General features: G+C 44.8%; 1 protein-coding gene across 2 annotated transcripts in view; it reads left to right on the top strand.

Moving 5' to 3' along the window:
• The window catches only part of FAXC (failed axon connections homolog, metaxin like GST domain containing), a 66406-nt gene that overhangs the window by 10805 nt on the left and 35087 nt on the right, over positions 1–20514 (top strand). For both annotated transcript variants that reach the window (XM_037059727.1, XM_037059728.1), the window contains 2 exons: positions 4018–4214; positions 14721–14944. In XM_037059727.1, the coding sequence (XP_036915622.1) occupies positions 4018–4214; positions 14721–14944 (421 nt within the window). The remainder of the gene's footprint in view (positions 1–4017; positions 4215–14720; positions 14945–20514) is intronic.

Consider the following 20514-nt stretch of genomic DNA (forward strand, 5'->3'; position numbering starts at 1 on the left):
TTAAAAGGCCATATTTCTAAAAGCACAACTTTTTATTTGAAGCTTTTCTATTTTTTAACCTAAATGATATAAATAAATATTTGATAACCATTAGTAGGCACTCACAGGCTTTTTTAAAAAGCCTGATGTATTGGTCATAATTGTTATCTTTAAAAAATCTGGATATAAATATCAGTAGGTTAATTTTAAAAACTTTTCATTTTGTACTAATTTCAGATTTATAGGAAGTTGCAAACCATGCAGAGAGAGGCCCTGCAGATATGGCTGATTTAAAAAAATAGTCTATTATTTTAAATTTTTTCTCATTTATTGATTTCAGAGAGAAAGGAAGGGAGGGTGGCAGGGGGAGGAGGAGGAGAGGGAGGGAGAGAAACATCAATTTGTTGTTCCGCTCATTTGTGCATTCAGTGTCTGATTCTGGTCTGTGCTCTGACCGGTGATCGGATCCGCAACCTCGGTGTATCGGGATAACACTCTAACCAATTGAGCTACCTAGCCAAGGCTGGTGAATTTAAAAAAAAAAAAGCTTTACAAAAATAGCTTTAGTTTTTTTCTGATTACATGTATTTGACATATGGTTCTTACCAGGATTTCAAACAACAGAAACAAAGTATAAGTGGAAAATGAAAATTACCTGATATCTACTAGCTGGTGATTATTGTCACTGATATTTTTGACCGTCCTTCCACTCATTTGTCTAGGCATGCCTGAAGACACCCATATCACTCACAATAAATGGTTGTATAAAAGGCATGTATTTCACACAACAATTCTTTTTAAATAAGAGAGGAAAAAAAGAAAGACAGTGGCTTCTTTGAAACTCTTTACTCTGGCTCTCACTTTTAACTTTCGATGTTTCATTTATTTGCTGATCGTGCCTTTTTTTCTCTGATCTCTTAAAAAATTTCTAAGCTACAGACAGTTGAAAGAATAGGAGAGTGAACACCCGTGTGCCCTTCGCCTAGATTCAACGGTTGTTAACATGTTTTCTCTGCTTTATTTCTCTGTATATACACCTTTTGGGGCAATTTTTTAAATGAACCAACCAGTTGAAAGTAGGTGGCAGAAATCATGATACTTTATTCTTCACCCTTTCAGTTTGTGCCAATGTCTTGGTTGTCAAGACTTCCATACAGCTCTATTTTCTGGTGATTCTGGATGATATTTGTTTTGCAGTCTAGTTGTAATTTTTGCTGTGGTTGTGTGAGGAGTTTACCTGTGTCTCCATCTCGAATGGAAGTCCACCTTCCCAAAATAAAATTTTTGGTGAATACATGCTAGAGCTTTAGTTTCCATAAGAGTTGATCATTAATTTTTATCACCACAATTTTAAAAAGTATTCTTGATAGAAATGCGCCATGTACCCAGGGAGAGGTTGGTCCAGAGGGAAAGGCAGAGGTGTAAACAGAAATTCTCTAAGAGGCGAGAGTGTACATTCTACACCGGAAGCATAGAAGAAAGGCAGACAATGGTTGACCTTGGGGAGAGTGTTCCCTAACAAGGTGATATTTGACCTGAATTTTGGGGGTGGACAGGACTTTGCAGAGAATGGGGAAGGGATTCCTGTAAAAAGTAAAGAGTCTACAAAGTCAGAGAGGTGGTGAAGAGTTTGACTTCAGTGCAGGTTTATTGGAATTCAGGAGACCAGAGGGACTGATAGGCTGGGCAGGTGGGCGGCGGCTAGGTGGTGTGGGCCTGGCCTGTATGTGAAGGGAGTTAGATTAGATCCATCAAGGCTACTGGATAGGTTTGAGCAGCAAAGGGCTTATAACTCATTTGCATTGCAGGCTGTTCCCCCTGGTGGTAGAGTGGAGGATAGATTGCATTTGTGAGTGACAGGCGTCAGAAGGGGCTATGTTAGATGGATATGTGTTGTGTTGAGAAATTTGAAACCAGTTATACAGCAAATTGACATCTTTAGAGTACAAATTAGATGAACTAGCAACGTTTAGAGGTATGCACCGTGTCTCCTGGTCAACCTCAGGGGTGAAGTCTAGGGCTGCTGTGTGTGGTTGTGCAGACTGCTCACTGCTCAACAGTGCCTGGCGAGGGAAGGGCCAGGAGGACCTGCCAAGCTGTGAATCCTGGCACAGACTGAATCCACCAGAGTAGAGTCCGGTTTCCTAAGTGCACAAAAGCAATGGCTAACAGCTCCATTAACTCCCTTTGTTCAGTCTGGGCCTACAATGAATTTCTTTACAATAAGCAATGAGGTGAAGTATCAAGATACCAACAGACAGGGAGAGCAGTCAAAGTTTCCAATATATACCATCAAAGACAGCTGTAAGCAACATTAAACTAGTCCTGTTCTGCTTTGAGCCTTCCAAAAAGGTGATATATCCTCAAAGGTCAGAGAAGCCTGGGACCCTCAAGCAGAGTCCTTGGGGGCACAAATGGACAACTGCCTTTAAGAGTCATATCTAGCCATATCCCTGTTACCTCGCTGGAGGCCAATTCAGTGGTCATACGTACTGCACTCAATATGTAAGCAAACTTCTTAGTCCTAGAGGGACCTCACTTAGAAATTTTGTAAAAGTCTGTGTTTTTTGTCCCTTGTGGTAGGATGTACTGTTTGGTTTTGGGGAGAGGCACACACAAACCTTGGTGTGATTTGGGTGAGAACAGTTAGAGTAATAGTCACCTTTGTTAATCCCAATGATTTCTCACAAAAAAACCCCAAAGTGGTAATTTTTTTATTTCTGGGTAAAATTTGGTCTCTAGTCTAAAAGAAGGTTTGGTCAGGGTCTCCTGGAAGGCGGCCCTTGCGTGTTGGCCGTCCTCAAGCACCGTACAGGAGGCATCTTCCTGTGCAGGGCTTGATGGCCATGGTTACATACGCATGATCTTATTTCTCTGGGATGCAGTCTGGACAAATGGCTGCTCTGATACAGAGGTGGGCAGGCTGCAAGTCTGCCGGCCCCATCAGGCTTATGACCTAAGAGGGGTTTTCACATTTCTAAATGGTTGAAAAGTCAAAAGAAGATTAATGTTTTGTGTTATATCACACTCACATTTGGGTGTCCATAAACACATGTTGTTGCCACTCTCATTCACTTATGTGTTGTCTGTGGCTGATTTCAAGCTGCAGCTGCGGCAGTGGGGACCACATGGCTTGCCCACAATGTACGGTCCAGCCGTTTGCAGAAGAGCGTTGCTGACCCCTACTCTGGAGAAACAGTTTAAAGATGTCGAGATCTGATATATTTAAAATTTACCTAGTGCCATCTTTTTAAAGTGAAAACAGCTTTAATGAGATATAATTGACATACTATGAACTGCACATATTGAAAGTGTATAATTTGATAAATTTTGGCACATGTAAATATTCATGAGAACATCACCGTAATCAAGATAGGGATATATCCATGACTACCGAATTTCTTCTTCCCCTTGGTAATCCTGCTCTCCTGTTACTTTCTGTCCCTCATCCTGCCTAGCAAAAACACTGATGAGCTCTCAGTCACTATAGATCAGTTTGAATTTTCTAGAGATTTATGTAAATGGAATCCTACAGTAAGTACTCTTTTTGCGGGCGGGGTGTGTGTGTGTGTCTGGCTTCTCTCACTTAGCAGTGTTATTTTGAGATTCATCTGTGTTATTATGGGTATCAGTAGTTCTTTTTATTATAAGGTTATACCAGAATTTGCTTCATTCATTTACCTCTTGATGAGCATTTGCCCTTTCCCCTGTTTTTGACATTTGCACAACAGAGCTTCTGTGAACATTTGTGTACAAGTCTTCACTTTCTTTTCTTTTGGGTGTCTCTCAACAATGCGCTGGTGCCCATGATAACATTTGCCGGAGTAAAGTAATACCTTCATGTGAACTAAATCTTGTTGTTGTTTTTCCCCCCCAACAGTAACCATTTGTTCTCTCTAAGCGTTTATGTGCTGAGTGCACTTATGTGAGCAGTGCAGTCACTGTCAAATGTACAGGTGGGATGCTTCTTTCTGTTAATCGTACAGAGAAATTGAAATAAAGCATGGCTTTTCTCTTTTTAAACTTTACTCTGCTTAGAACTATTTTGGTGGAAAACTCTCTGCTCAAGGGAAAATGCCTTGGATTGAATATAATCATGAAAAAGTTTCTGGCACAGAATTCATAATTGACTTTCTGGAAGAGAAACTCGGAGTGAATTTAAACAAAAACCTGGGACCTCAGGAGAGAGCCATCTCCAGGGCGGTGACCAAGATGGTGGAGGAGCACTTCTACTGGTGAGTCCTGCCTGCACTGCACACGCCCTCCCCCCCGCCCGGCCCCCCCCCGCCCAGGGGAAGCCAAGTTCCCTGGCACTTTTCAGATACTCCCCAAACCTTTCCTTTCGGAAAGAACACTTTTCAAAAGTTTTCTGCACTCTGACTGACTGAGGAGTCAAACAGGACTGTGAAGTTTCTAGGTATCCAGAGCAGGGCCGACATGTTCTGAAGCTAGCCAGCGAGCGCATATGGTGGGCTTGTGTGCCACCTGTCCCTATGGTAGCTGCAGCTGACCCTGGAACAACGTGAAGGTGACACTCTGCACAGTCAAAAATCCCTCAAAACTTAACTACCAATAGCCTACTGTTGACTGGAAACCTTACTGATAACATGAACTGTCAATTAACACATATTTTGAGTGTTATGTGTATCATATACTGCATTCTTACAATAAAGTGAGCTAGAGAAAAGAAAATATATTAGGAAAAACATTTGGGAAGGAAAATACATTTATAGCACTGTACATATTTATGGGGAGAAATCCCTGGTAAGTGGGCCCCTGAGTTCAAGGGTCAACTGTACTGACTCTGCCCCGCTGTTGTAGTGGGGAAGTGGCCGTAGATGAGATGCAAATGAATATGCGTGGCTGTGTTCCAATAGAAACACTGACATTTGCATGTTATTTAATATAAAACTTCTTTTATTTCTTAGCTTCAATCATTTAAAAATGTAAATCTCTTAGCCAATGGGCTATAGTTGGCTGATCCGCCCCCCCCACCCCCCCCCACCCCCAACCTAGACTGGAACTCACTAAGGTGAGGGCGATATTTTAATAGACTGGCCTCTTCACCAGTATGGGCTGCTGAATTAAAATAACATCGCCTCAGATACCCAGAGGAGGGAACAGAAAACTAAGGCAGGAGAGAAGTCTTAGGTGAAATAAATTACACCAGCTTTGTGAGGTCACGGTCAGTTTTCATCAGGGGAGGAGGGGGCCCCCACGCCGGGGGGGCGGGGGTGAAGCACCACAGGGTACTGCTGTCTGCGAGGGTCTGCCCTCACTGCCCGAGGCAGGCCATAGTCCCCGAGTTGGGAGCACCACACACACTGTGGACGAGTTGGCCCCTTCCGCCCGTGGCGTTGTGCTGGCTGTGACACTGCGGGGCTTAAACAGACATGGTTCTTCTTGCTTTACAAACTCATGGTCATCTGGGTTTTTTCTTTTCATTTCTTCCATCCATCTTTTGGGAGTTGTAGTACCTTTCTATATCCCAGTAGGTAAGAGAAGTTTTCTCTCTGATTTCTGCAAACTTGATCTTGTTCCAAAGATTTAATTAAGAATTGTTAAGCCCAGCATCTTTCCATTCATTGTTCTTTCCTCTTGGGTCAGTAGCTCACCCTGTAGCTCCTCCCTCCCCCACTGGGAGATGCACTCAGTGTGGAGGTGACTAGGGGAGGGTCTTCCTCATCACCTTCCTGTTTCATTTATTCAGTTCTCTAAATGAGAAACTGGTTCTGTTTTTTTGATTTTAAGTGACCCTCTATTTCTCTTCTCATTTTTCTACCTTCAGTTCTTGCCCGCTTTATTCCAGGGCCGGCCTGAAGGGCCACTCCTTGCTCTTCTCCCTCTCAGGACAGCGGTGAGGTGGGAGGGGAGCAGGCAGAGGTGCGGGTCTGTGTGGGAGGAATCAGAGACTGTGTCCCAGGTCTTTAGCTGGTAGTACTGCTGGGCTTCCCTTCTCGAAGACTGCAGGGTTTGGCCGTGAGGACTGGAAAGTGTGAGTGCGAGTGACATGCTTAGCTTCAGGGGAAAGCCTGTGGGATGGGGCCTGGCTCACCTGCTAGCTGGGTTCTATCACAGCGATTAAGGGAAAGGAAGGACCAGCCCGGCCAGCACAGGACCACCACGACCCTCCTGCCACCTCATTTGATGGATGGGCACATTAATGTGGAGCACTAGTGCTTTGTCAGGGGCCGAAAAGGAGCTGAAAGCCCTCCATGGGTTGGTAGTTTTGTCATAACTCTTTGATTTCCGTAGTGGTTTGTAAAATTTATATTCCAGTTTGTGGGGGCAACTCTCCTTGCAAGCCCCCCCATCCTCTACAGTGTGCCACAGATGAGAGTAATCATGACTGAGACATGATGTGATCTGCCTGGGGAAGAGAAGTGGCCATTTTCCCAGAGGAAAAAGGCCGTGAGCAGTGGCCACTTTCTCAGGGGAAAAAGGCCTCAAGCCCAATCCTCCAGGGCCTTTTATTGGGTTCTAATACACAGGAATACAGGGCAGGAAGGATCAAACAGTAGATAACATTGCAAAGAAACCTGAGGGCTTACTCTGAGTCAGAGTCTGTCAGGAACAGAGTTTTAGGGTTTCCTGCTAGAACCCTTAACATATGAATGAAAGCACTCTTAGCAGAGCAGATTTCACAGGTTTATCAGGAAGTCTTTGTGATGCCAGATTTTTCCCCAGGACACGCTCTAGCAAAGCAAGGAGCTGCACCCCTTCCCAACAGGTATTCAGGTTTAAGGGGATTAGAGCCAGGAAACACTTCTCCCAGAGAACATGGGGACTCAGACTTTGAAGTGGGGGTGGGGGGGGCAAGGGTCAATTGCTCCCTCTTTGTTGCAGCCTCCCCCAGTCCTTCCATGAAGGCCTCCCAAGTGACTGAGTCTGGCTTAGGTTGCCCTGCACTGTGAGGGGTCTTACCCGTCCTTGACTTCCGACCAAGCTTTGGGGGCAGGGAGAGGAAACTGAGGCAGCCTTTGCTACCAGAGACAAGCTTTGTTTCCTGCAACTCGCCTTGAATTCCAAAGGTCTTCCCTCGCCCTTAGCCACAAGGGGTTGAGATACAATTCCTAGAACCAGGCAGAGCAGAGCGGTCTACCACACCAGTTAGAAAGACATTTATCCAAGTACTACCTGCCGCAGCCTCTTGCTCTGGGTGTGGGGGGCATTTTATGTATGTCTGCTTCATGGTAGAAGTTCATCTTCTGGTCTTCCCTCCCCTTCTCTCTACAAGGGCCCCTGCTAATACTTACGGGGGGCAGAGATGGGGATGGGGTGGGGAGAAGGAGATGGGAGCTGGTGTCCTGGTAGGGGAGTATCTTAATTCTATGGACTACAAACCTCCAAGTGCTTGGGTCCTACATAGACTCTTCGCTTTTTAATTAGAAAAGCACTTTTTGGGGGGTTAGCTATTCTTTCTCATTTGTGTTCTGCAAGAGTTAGTTTGAGGAAGAAATAGTTAAGGTGGGAGGCCTTGATTGAAAGGCACGTGTGTAGAGTGAACTTTCAAAAAAAAAGTCCTTCGATTCCCAGTCAGGGCACATGCCTGGGTTGCAGGCCAGTTCCCGGTTCCTGGCAGGGGACACACGAGAGGCAACCATACATTGATCTCTCTCTCTCTCTCTTTCTCCTTCCCTTCCCCTCTAAGATAAATAAATAAAATCTTTAAAAAAAGAATGTTATATAGTAGGTATAGATTCAGTTCAATCTCTAATTCTTACCTTTAAAAAAAAAGTCCTAATTCATCCAATTCCCTTAAGTCCCTAGTAACAGAAGGAGAAACGAACCTTCCTTGGTTTCATAAGTTTTCCAAACCTTTAGCCAACTTCTTGCTCTGGGGTGATGCTGAACAGGCTCTCCCGAAAGCTCTGAACCCCAGAGGAGAAAAGCCCTGTTCCCCTCATGGTGGGAGAACCTCCGCCCCCAGGCTCCTCTCCTCCTTCCCATTGTCTAGTCTCAGAGGCAAAACACCAAACGTGCACCTGGGGAATATGAGCCCAGCACAGGGAACTGATCTCAATATGTAGGAAAACAGCACAAGTATGAGCTTTCTTCCCATGAGAGCCTGTTAAATTCCAACAGTCCATGAGCTGCCAGGTTGTGTCTGTACTCACAGTACTGGAAGAGATGGGATAATTGTTGACTCAATCAACTAAATTATCTGGGGTTTTCAGGTATGTTTATTTTACTCTGGAACTTTAAAAATATTCCAACTGTGATTTTTCTGAAGAACAAAGACAATGGAAAGCTCTTACTGTTATAACGTCACAATTCTGAAGGTCTGTTTTAGGTCTGCTCGAGGAAGCACACTCAGCTGTAAAGTGGTTTTTGTCTTGCACTTGAAAGCCCTATAATTATGTCCCACTTCCTTTATACAGCTATTATGGAAGATGAAGAAGGCAGGTTTTAACCTCTTTGTTCCTTTGAACGCTTAAGTCAGATCCAATGCAGGGAAGTCCCTATAAGGGAAGTCTGATAGACACAGGATCAAATTACTTGAGTGAAATCGATTTTTGGTAGCTGACAACACAGCTTCTTCTCTGTGACATACTGCCCCCTTGTGGACACCACTGTCTTAATAGTCTTCCCATCACGTAGGGAAATGTGTAGGAGGCACGGTAGTCAAACAAGTCATAGCAGCACATAATACATATAAGTATATAGGTGTTAGAACAGGGAATTCAAGTTTGCTTCTAGACTGGCCATAATTTTAAAATTTTGAGTTTTTCAGTGAGTGGAGAGATGGGAAGCCTTAATAAAATGACTTAACACCAAGATCTTTTTTCAAAAAGATTTTATTTATTTATCTTTAGAGGGGAAGGGAAGGAGAGAGGGGGAGAAATATCAACTTATGGTTGCCTCTCGTGCGTCCCCTGCCGGGAACTGGCTTGCAACTGGCCTGCAACTTAGGCATGTGCCCTGATTGGAAATCAAACTGCAATCCTTTGGTTCGCAGGCTCGTGCTCAATCACTGAGCTACACCAGCCAGGGCAACACCAAGATCTTTTGATTACAACTTGATTGATGTGTTCTCCTCTGATATGCCCTCTCCCAGTTCTAGATGTAGTGAGGGCTCCTTTTGGGAGGAACTAATCTCATGCCTGTGAAACTTGGGAAAACACAGAAACTTGTTAGTTATCCTGTGCTTCTGCTCCCTTGAGTATTTGGAGAACAAGCAAAATAAGGCAAGGATAGCACGACATGGAGAAAGACATTCTCATGGTTGGGAAGGCCACCTGCAAGGACTCGGTCATCAGACAGTGGTTTGCCATGGTTTGTGGCTTCCTGCCTATTGATATTTGTTTCTGCTCTGGGCCAAGTCTTGTTAGGTTATAGCAAGACATGTCCATTTAAACATCCAGGGTCAGTTTTTCTTTCCTGTCTTCTTGATATCCTTTAAAAATGTTTGAGCACCCTGACTGGTGTGGCTCAATAGGTTGGGTGTCATTCTGCAAGGTGAGGGGTCACTGGTTCAATTCCTGGTTGGGGTGCATGCTTGGTTTGTGGGTTTGGTCCCTGGTTAGGGTGCATGCGAGAGGCAACCAATTAATGTTTCTCTCCCTTTTTTCTCCCTCCTTTCTCTTCTCTCTCTAAAAATAAATCAATAAAATCTTAAAAAATGATTGAACAGGGTTTATTCTTCTGTTTCAATATAATCATTCTTTTAAAAAAAGAACCCTCTTTGACCCAATTTTACAGAAGAGATCAGATCCATCAGTTGCAATAAAGAACACGAGTATCAGCTTCCTGAAAGAGGCTCTCAGAATGACAGATTATTTTAATTGCTCAGCCTAGTCTACTTTCCAAATGGCTCTCGTTGGCCTCTCCAGTTAAGAATTCATGACTCCTTGTGCAGAGGCCTCTTCCCAGCAGAGACTGACACAGATCTCAGAAAAGATAGTGGCAGCCTCTTCTTCATTTTCATAGCCACTGCAGCTTGTTCCATTTTTTAAATTTAAATACTGTCACCCCTCAGAAACACTGCTTAGCAGTGGCTGGCTCAGAAGTGAATCCTTTTTTCATTCAATCAATAATTCACTTAGTGAGTGTGTGACTTCCTGAGGCCAGGCACCATGCTGGATGTGGTGGTGGGCGGTGTGGCTGAAAGCAAGGTGATGAGATGCCTGCCACTCTGTCCTCAAGTGGCCTCCAGGCTGGAGGGAGACGTGGAGCCTTTGTATTTTCAGTGCTGGGGAATTGTTTGAAGAACCAAGGAAAGGCACCAGCTGGAAGGATGAGGGGAAGGCTCCGCACAGGAGAAGGTGTCACAACAGAATCTAGGGACACGTAGAGTGGCAGGTGAAAGGGCGCATGGTAGGGAAAGATTAGGATATCCAGGCAGAGGGAGCAGTGTCTGCAAAAGTTGAGAGGCTCAAAAGTGGCGTTTAGGAGCCACATATAATTCTGTGGTGGGGCATGGGAGGCAGGGCAGGGGGATGGGTCACACCGTGGGGAGAGGCCTGGTGTGCCACGCCAAAGAGCTATGGGCAGTTGATGAATGACTCTGAGAATCGGCATCATTCTCACTCAGTTAGACTTGTGTTTTAGGAAGCTCTCTGTGGCTGCCTTGGGGCAAAGAGATTTTTGGATGGCCTTGAGGGGGATGTCGGGGGCCTGCTAGGAGGCCACTGTCCTCAGGGTTAAGAATGCTGAAGGGCTGAACTCCACTGTTAGCTGAGTTGGAAACAAGAGTGAATTCCCAGGGTGACTGGCTGTCAGGAGTGAGGGATGGGGAGCAGTGAGGAATGACTCTAGAGCTGCTTTCTGGCTTGGGCGAGGAGAAGCAGATTGGACAGGAAGGAAGATGAGGAGTCCAGTTGTCCAGGTGTTGGTTTGCAGTTCCCGAGGGTCCCTCCCTCATGAGAGTCTGTGAATCTCTGGCAGAGGACAGGGCTAGATACGGAGGGAGGTGGGCGTTATCGCTTTGGAATCATGGGTGGGAAATAGATCACTCTTGGAGTGAGAAGGTAGAGGGAGTAAAGATAAAAATCTTGGCAACATGAAAGAGGTGAGAGGAAAAGCAGTGGAGGCATAAGCCAAGGAAGGATTCTAAGAAAGACACCAGTATTGTTGGATGCCGTAGAGGGTTCAAGGAAGATAAATAAGGAAGAAGGATGACTTGGATTATGCAATAAGGAGGGATCGTGGACTTGAGCAGCGTGGTTTCAGTGGAGTGTTACAGGTGGCAGGACAGTTTTCGGGAAACGAAGTGGCAGGAGGAGATGGATTCGGGGTAGTAATAATATGGAAGCATGTGTCAGTAATGTCAATTCCCTGTAGTAATTGACTTAGGAACTCATGAAGCATACCTTTTCTTTGGTATTTAAATTGAAGGGTGGTATTATACACACTTTATGGGGCTTGATCCTGAAAGAGCCTGCCTGGCCTTCGTTATCTTCTCTTTCCTAACACATGGGAATGAAAGAAAGGAAAGAAATCAAGAGTAGGGTGGGAAAGAGACCAGAGGAAGACCAGAGAGTTTCTGAGGTTACTGTTAACTGCAAAATTCTCAATCAACCCAGTGTTTCTTCTGTGTCCTGCATTCAACCAGGTAATGCAGGTAGAGAACCTTACACACGTCCTTGCCTTGGTGGGGGCCCCTGCTTGCTCAGCTGTGTGGCCAAGAAAGTGTCTCTCCCACCCCCACCTGCCACTCTGCCCATTTGTCTTCGAAAACTCCCCATTGCTGCCTCCTCTTCTGCGTCTGCCCTTGTTTCCTGCTCTACAGGGGAAACCGAAGTCGTAGGAGCTCTAAACCTCTCCCCAGCTCCTCACCTCTTGCAAATGGTGTCCTTACTATTTTCCATCTCAGAAAGCCATGTCCGCTACTCATCTTTAAGCTGGCCCTGGAGCCCAGCTGTCTTCTCTTCTGACTTGCCCTTGAACTGTGGTTTCCCTAATACCACTCCTTACCCTTGAAACTTCCTTGGGCAACCTCATCTCCTCTCACAGCTTTAAAACTGCCCCTGCTGCCCCCGCCTACAAATTCCCCATTTTGATCTACATCTGTCTCCTGAGTTCTCAAACTGCAGGACCGCTCACTTTGGAGGTTCTGTGGAAACTTCAGATGCAACAGGTTAACTCATCTTTCATCAACTAGGTCTATTCCACCTTGTGTATTGCCAGTATTGGTTAATGGCATTATCATCTATGAAAACTATCAGCCTGGGAGAAAATGCCTAAGTTCTCCTTCTACCTAAGCCTGAATAAGAAAAAGATCCATTGGCCTCTTTCTCATGTCTCCATGTTTTCCCCCATGCATTCCTTGTTCACCATCCCCTCCGCTGTCGCCTTAGTTCAGTGCATCATTTCTTGCCTGGTCTTGCCATGGTCTTCTAGCTAGCCTTCCTCTTCCAATTTCTCCACTTGCAGCCCTTCCTTCACCACAAATCTGATCATATTTCTTGCCTGCTTTAAGCTTTTTAGGTGGTTAAACTTTGGTTTAAAAATAAAGTTTAGCCTCCTCTGCTTCTGATGCATCCTGACCGATCCTTGCTCACCCTTCCAGCCTCAAACTCTTTACGAGCTTCCTCAGGCATCCTGTACACTGCCCACCTGTCCTGAAGTTCTTGGCATTCGTCCACTAGACAGTGCTGTTCCTGGACACAGCCTCTCCCTCTGCTCCGCCCAGTGAGCTGTTGGTCACCCTTCAGCATCAGTTATGCTTATGACAAAACCTATGAAATTTGCTTATAAAGAATGCATTTTCCCCCCACATCAACTTGTTAGCTTGGAGCCGCCGCATTCCTCATTTTTATACCCCAGATGCTTCCTGGATACTATTATTACCTGGTCATGATTAAATTTAGGATAATTTTGTTTTATTTTCAGACCACTGACTTCCAGAACAATCATGGATTGCATAGCTTATTTATTGTGAATTTAGATGTAGTTTATTAGAAGGAAAGTGCCAAATTATTCTGAGAGAATGTAGAAAGAAGAGCAAATAGAAAAGCATTTTGTTTGAAAAATTTTTAATATTTACTAGAATAAATATAAGATTTTAAAAGAATTTATTGATTTTTAGAGAGAGAGGAAGGGAGGCAGAGAGAGAGAAACGTGGATTTGTTGTTCCAATTATTTATACATTTGTTGGTTGATTCTTGTGTGTGCCCTGACCAGGGAGAGAAGCAACCACCGTGGCGTATGGGGACAGCGTTCCAACCAGCTGAGCTACCTGGGCGGGGCAAGTGAGAGGTCTTTTATATCAAAGGCTCCACTGACTACTCTGACTGTACATGTTAATGAGTCGCCATTGTGATATACTTTTTCCTCTTTTCACCAAAACCCATCTCTTGACTCCTCAATACTTTCTTTTAAGGAGACTTTTAAAAAAGAGGTACACAAATCTTTCTACAGGATTTGCATTTGTCCCTGTAAAAAAGGTGACAAGAAAGAGTGATGGTCACCATAGAGAGAGTACGTTAAACTTGGTTGTAGGATCTTTCAGGAAACATGAAGAATGCTTAAGACTTTTAGAGAAATCTAGTTTTTTCCCCTAATTTTTGTTTTATAGAGAAACAGTCTCTTAAAAACAAGAGCAATATAAAATGGTAAAAATTTCAGGGCCTCTTATAGCTTTTTTTCTCTTGAGGTAGAAAGTAGCTATAATTTACTATCATCCCTTGTGTTCTCTCTGTGAAAATATTTTTTAACTCTTCTAATTATTTCGAAGTGGCCATTCTGCTCTATCAACCAGCACTAGGAGTAGGGATGACTGCTGATACCTCTTTATTGCTCATTATGAGAAAAAAACTAAATATCTTATGCCTGTAGACCCTCAGCTACATCTTTCTCAGCCTTCGGTACGAAACCCCTTGATTTGTATCCACCAGCACCGTTAACCATAAAGACATTCCTGCCGGTGCACAGGTTCAGATAGTAAAATCAGCGAAGGCCTGGGTGTTGCAGCCAGCACAACACACGGACAGTGAATAGCTGCTTAACTGTCCATCCCTGTTACATAGGGACACCTGGGCAGATGAGAAAGCACCTTCCAGATGGGAAAAATGATTCCACTAAGTTTATTTGGTATTTGTATCCACTTTAGAGTTCCGGAGAGCAAACTGAAGCAGAGAATTGACTTTCTGGAGAGCAAATCATTAATGTGAACATTTATAATTTACATAGTTTATGATAAACATGAACAGGTATACGTACTTCCTAATCTTTTCACAAAGACGAAAGGCTTCTTTAAAAAAATTATTTGATATCATAAAACATAACATGTATACACAAAGTGTACAAAACAGAAATGTGCAGCTTAATGAACAGAACATACTCCTGTGTAACCATTGCTTTGATCAAGAAAGAGAATGCAGCCAGCGCGCCAGTCACTGCCGCCTCCTCCCAATGGCCCCTTAGGTCCACCCTGTGCTGCCTGCAACCCTTCTGAAGAGGGTTTCTGCTGGCTTTCTGTGGGGTGGCCTAAGAGAGAGCAGAGCAAGGCCGTGGGAGTGGGAGAGGGGACGGTTCGGAGGCGGGTGCCGGGAGAGGTCGGGTGGAATTGTAGCGCGGCACCATTTTCTGGATTTGTGACTGTGTAGCTCACAGGCCCGAAGTTCAGGCATCCATGAGGGCCTGTTGTCATGGCTGCCATGCAGACTGCTCTTTATAAAAACTGCAATGATTCAGTTCCTCCAGAGTGTGCCCAGTTCTGAACCACTTAATGGAAATCGACGCTGCGGAACTGCGATGTATCTAATGCACAGTAGTAACTTGTTTCCACACACTTCCAGGACGTTAGCTTATTGCCAGTGGGTGGACAATCTCAATGAGACCCGCAAGATGCTCTCTCTGAGTGGTGGCGGTCCCTTCAGCAACCTGCTGAGGTGGGTTGTGTGCCACATAACGAAAGGAATTGTGAAACGTGAGATGCACGGCCACGGCATCGGCCGCTTCTCAGAGGACGAGATTTACATGCTGATGGAGAAGGACATGCGCTCTTTAGCAGGGCTTTTGGGTAATGTACCACACCTTCTATTCTATATTTTCTATCCTTTTTGCATGATTAGTAAAGAACTGTAAGTTTACTAATTTAAAGTAAGATTTTGATTGGTTTCTTTGCATCCACGTGTAGGTTGCAGCCCCACCATGGGTTCATTTGTGCTTGGGAAGCCCCTCCCAGGGAAGCTGCCTTCGCCCATGGGTGGGTGAGGGTGCTGAGGGGAGGGTGACCTGCCCTGGCTCACCTTGTTGGCTGGGCTGATGTGAGTCTGAACTAGGCAGAGCCTGAGTCTTAGCAGTAACAATTCATAAATATCATTTGAATTTAGGATCTTCAACGCATGAAACGATGGCCTCTCCTGGGGACAACTAATGTTTAAGGAGCCAAGCTCTCTCTGTGACTAGTCATATGACCTAGTCCTTTGGGGATGCTGCTTTTGTTTGGGGAAGATGGGTTTTCACTGACCTTTCTCAGCACCCTCGTCTCCATTCTGGAGCACATTAGGTACCTCACTTCTAGGAAGTGAGGTTTGAGATTGATTTTCTTGGAACCCACCTTAGTGCCCTGGGAACTGGGGTCTGTGCTGGGTGTAATCTGCCCCCTGCAGGGACACCCATTGGCTGGCTCCTTCCTGCTCCACATTCCAGATGCTTCCTGGACCGGGGGTCCTCCCCCGAAACCCCAGCCTGCAGGGGGAGATCCTGATAGGACATGCAGCACTCACATACAGTCTCGGCCAGCTTCGTTACATGGGAGTGCATAGGGGTGGTGTTGGCTGGGCCCCTACTCCAAACAGACATGGAAAAGCACTGCCTGGCTTGAAGAGTGACCCTGTCTGGTGCTTTTCCTGCCTGGGCCAAGGGTGACCTGCCTGATGTAGATATGAGTGGAATTAGCCTTCGGTTTGTCTCGTTCCTTGGGAATGTCAGGCCAGACTCCCGGCCTCACAGAGCAGGTGTGCAGTGTCTTTTCCTCCTTAGCAATGGCTCTGTCTGCTCCTGGCTTTCTCCCCTTCCTCACTAGCTCAGCTGTTGGGAGCCCCAGCAAGCCAGGTGTTGAGCCCTTGAAGTCAAGACAGAGATTGTGCCAGTGACATGGTGCTCATCTTTCACAATTTAACAAACAGTGTGGCTCCTTAACCAGAGGGGGGTGCTCATGACCTTTCTGGAGCATTTCTGGTTGGGAGAACCAGGAGTAAGGTCCTAGCTGTAATAATGATAAACTGCCATTGTGTTTCTGGCACTCAATGACTTAGAAAAAGGCTTTTCCCCCAGTTGTGAATGAATGGTCCATGGTAGCTAGTCTGGATACCTGGCAAGTATTCAGAACTGCATCGCGAATCTAGATGACTTTCTGCAGTGGGAAACTGAGTGGGCCGCTCAGAAGCCAAGTTAGCTGGAGTTGGGTCCTGCGTGGGGGCCCAGGGAGCAGCCTGGCTCTCTCACAGAGGCTCTTCTGCTGCACTTGGGGAGGGAGAGGCTCTTTGGCTGGACATCAAAGTTTTTCTTACTAAATGAGGCAAAATTATCTGCTTCTCCCTTTACCCAGGGAGATAGCTTACTTTTAATGCCCAGATGCCTAAGCAACTCAAAATGCAAACTGACTTTCTTTTGGAATTGTTCAAGATTTGGGGAAATTGATTCATCGGGATAAATTAGACACTGTTGTTTTAGTTTAACTGTCATCAGTGATTTGAACACTTCCGTGTCCAGGAGCTGGGGAATACGAAGATGAATTAGAGGTCACCCCTGCTGTCAGGGAGTTTACGGCCCAGTGGAAGGGATGAGGCTCTGAACCATTAGTCAGCAAATGATGGCCCCAAGCTGGTGGTCCATTGTTTTTATAACCTATGCGTTCAAAATGGGGCCTATGGCCTCCAGCCTATGAGGCCAACATTATTTTTACATTATTAAAATCTAAGGCCAAATGCAATAGAGATTAAATATGGCCTGGAAATCCTAAAATGTTTACCCCCTGACCATCTGGAAAGGTATGATGGCCCCTGCTCGAAAACAGTGACCGTGCACAGGTCGGGCTGGGGCAGGTCACGTGACAAAGGTCTACACTCAGGGCTGTGGGGACACAGCAGAAGCAAGGATGACGTGGTGGAGAACTGGGGAGGACCATGCAAGAGGCTGCAGTTGTGTTAGCCCAAGATAGGAAACAGTCGTTCTAATGAGGAAAATAAGAAAGGACCTTCCAGGCAAATGATGAGAAAAGGACTCATGAGTGAGGGGCATTTTGGGATCAAAGATTACAATGAAGATTAAAGGTGGTTGGAGCCCTAGTATAAGGGGTGATAATTATGCTAGGAGGTATGTACTTCGGCGTACTGAAAACGTGGAGGTGTTGCACGTTTCTGAGTGTAACAGGAAGAGCCATAGTTGCGACTCAGACAGTGGCTCTCCTTACACCTTAGAGGGTGGGTGAGGCCTGAGGAGTAGGTGGTAGAGACTGAAGGCAGGCAGTGACTGTCTGTGCATGTAGTTTAAAGAATTCTCATTAAATTAAAATAAAAAATTAAATTTGAAATGGAAATTAAAGTTTGTTCATTTTAATTTTTAGTTACTTTTAATTTCAGTGTATAAAAAGGTTTTTACATCCAGACCAAGTAAAAACAGAATAGAAAATATGATTTGATATATGAAACACATTAATAATACTTGCTATGATTAGCTAGGAGGAGGATCATAATTCTCTGAACACTGAAAGGTATTTGATGATGGAATTACGTATCTGTTTCTGATAGAAACTGTTAGTAATGATACTTGAAGACTAGTTTCTCAACGTGATAAAAGAACTGAGCCAGTAGCCAGTGTCATAGTGAATGATGAGTCACTGGGGGCATCTCCACCGCGCAGAAGACAAGGGTGGCTGCTCTCACTATTCTTTTTTTAAAAAATAATGTATTGTATTGATCATGCCATTACAGTTGTCCCCTTTCCCTCCTTCATTCCCCTCCACCCTACACACCCCCTCCCACCCACATTCCTCCCTTTAGTTCATGTCCATGTGTCATAAGTTCTTTAGCTTCTACATTTCCCACACCACTCTTGCCCTCCCCGTGTGTATTTTCTCCCCACTATCTATGCTACTTATTCTCTGTACCTTTTCCCCACCTCTTCTCCCACTCCCCTGTTGCTAACCCTCCATGTGATCTCCATTTCTGTGGCTCTGCTCCTATTTTAGCTGTCCGCTTAGTTTGCTTTTGTTTTAGGTGTGGTTGTTAATAACTGAGCTTGCTGTCCATTCACTGTTCATGTTTTTTATCTTCTTTTTCTTATATAAGTCCCTTTAACATTTCATAAAATAAGGGCTTGGTGATGATGAACTCCTTGAACTTGACCTTATCTGAGAAGCACTTTATCTGTCCTTCCATTCTGAATGAAAGCTTAGCTGAATAGAGCAATCTTGGATGTAGGTCCTTGTCTTTCATGACTTGGAATACTTCTTTCCAGCCCCTTCTTGCCTCTAAGGTCTCTTTTGAGAAATCCGCTGACAGTCTGATGGGAACTCCTTTGTAGATGACTGTCCCCTTATCTCTTGCTGCTTCTAGAATTCTCTCCTTCATTTTAATTGTGGCTAGAGTGATTATGATGTGCCTTGGTGTGTTCCTCCTTGGGTCCACCTTCTTTGGGACTCTCTGAGCTTCCTGGATTTCCTGGAAGTCTATTTCCTTTGCCAGATTGGGGAAGTTCTCCTTCATTATTTGTTCAAATACATTTCCCACTTGCTGCTCTTCCTCTTCCCCTTCTGGTACCCCTATAATTCGAATGTTGGAACATTTAAAGATGTCCTGGAGGTTCATAAGCCTCTCCTCATTTTTTTTTTTGAATTCTTGTTTCTTCCTTCTTTTCTGTTTGGTTGTTTCTTTCTTCCTTCTGGTCAACTCCACTTATTTGAGTCCCAGTTTTCTTTCTATCACTATTGGTTCCCTGTGTATTTCCCTTCATTTTACTTAGTGTAGCCTTCATTTTTTCATCTAATTTGCAACCAAAATCAACCAGTTCTGTGAGCATCCTGGTCATCAGTGTTTTGAACTGTGCATCTAATAGGTTGGCTATCTCTTGGTTGCTTAAAAGTATTGGCTCTGGGGCTTTGATTTGTCCTTCTGTTTGAGCCATAACTTTTTGGTCAGGTCATGCCTCTTACGTATGAGGAGCAGAGCCTTAGGTGTTCACCAGGGTGTGGCAACCCAGTCACTGGGTTGTGACACTGTATGTAGGCTCAGAGAGAGAACAATGGTGCTTGTTCTGCTCTCTCTCGGATTTCAGTCCCTTCTGCTGCTCCCCACAAGCAAATTGGGCCCTTCTGATGCTGGTTCCTGAATGGGTGGGCTTGTGTATGCTCTAGGACCCTGTGGGTCTCTCCAGCAAATTCTCCTGTAAGGCTAGGAGTCTCTCCTGGCACCTTTTCAATTGGTGCTTTTAAGCTATATTTCTCCGCACTGGAGCCCTGGGTTGAGCGGTCTGTCTCACTGCCCATTTTTGCCTAGTTTATTTGCGTGCCAGTGTGTGAATCGTGGTCAGTCCTGCACTGCCTCAGCTCCCGGGTCTGGCAGCTACCACCTTTTCCTGCTGCAACCCCTCTCCACTGGCCCCTGAATTTGCCTGTCTTACCAGTCTGATTGAATGGTTGTTGGACTTCCATACAGTTCAATTTTCTGTCTGTTCTGGTTGCATTTTTGTTTCTAAATCTTTGCTGTCCTTAAATATGGTTGTGCGAGGAGGCACAGTGTTTCCACCTATACCTCCATCTTGGCCAGAAATCTCACTATTCTTTATTTAGTTTTGGGAGAGCCTGTCCGTGAAATTGGGCAACATGAAAAAAGATGATACCTCCAGTACTGGAAAGAGCAGACAAAATTATTATCTATAGAAACTAAGAGATTATGTAGCTAAAACAATGGGGAAACAACTAAAGTTATTACATTAAGTGTTCAATACCATTCAGTTTTGTGTGCCTGGGAGCGCACCTCACGGTGCTGTCAGACTATCAGCCAGTCTCCACTTTTCCCTCTGCCTCTTTTGTATTTTTGTTCTGTTATGAATCCTGAATCTACAGGTACGATCTGGAGGCAGAAGGAAAATAAGGCAGAATACAAATAAGAATACACAGTTGTGTCCACTAGATATGAGTTTAAAGTAAGAACAGGAGATGAAGTCCAGTACGAATCAGGGTCACACCACCCACTTGCCACAGGAGGCAATGGAGGCACAGGAAGGGTCTGTGACTTGCTCACAGTCACACAGAGTAAAACTGGGGCCAGGAACCAAAGCCGGGCATCTGACTCCAGGTCCCTGCTAGTTCTCGCCCCAAAACTGCCCTGATTGTGACTTAAAGTGTGGTTACGTTTGTCAGGATGACTCCTGAGCATTTTCGGAAGTTGTCACAACTAAGCAAGTTAAAATGTAGTTTTCAAGGTAATTTTTAAATGTGCTTTATAATGTACTCCTGGAGGCTAAGTAGAGAATTAAATAAGAAGTTTTATCACTGATTAGATTTCCTGGGCTGTGTGAGGTGAGGCCGTACACTTCTTTACTTAGGAGGCTGGCTCCCCAACAAAGAAATGTGTTAAAACTCAG

This window comes from Sturnira hondurensis, unplaced genomic scaffold, assembly GCF_014824575.4.
Source record: "Sturnira hondurensis isolate 20B ecotype Veracruz unplaced genomic scaffold, ASM1482457v3 Scaffold0011291, whole genome shotgun sequence".
Taxonomy (NCBI): domain Eukaryota; kingdom Metazoa; phylum Chordata; class Mammalia; order Chiroptera; family Phyllostomidae; genus Sturnira; species Sturnira hondurensis.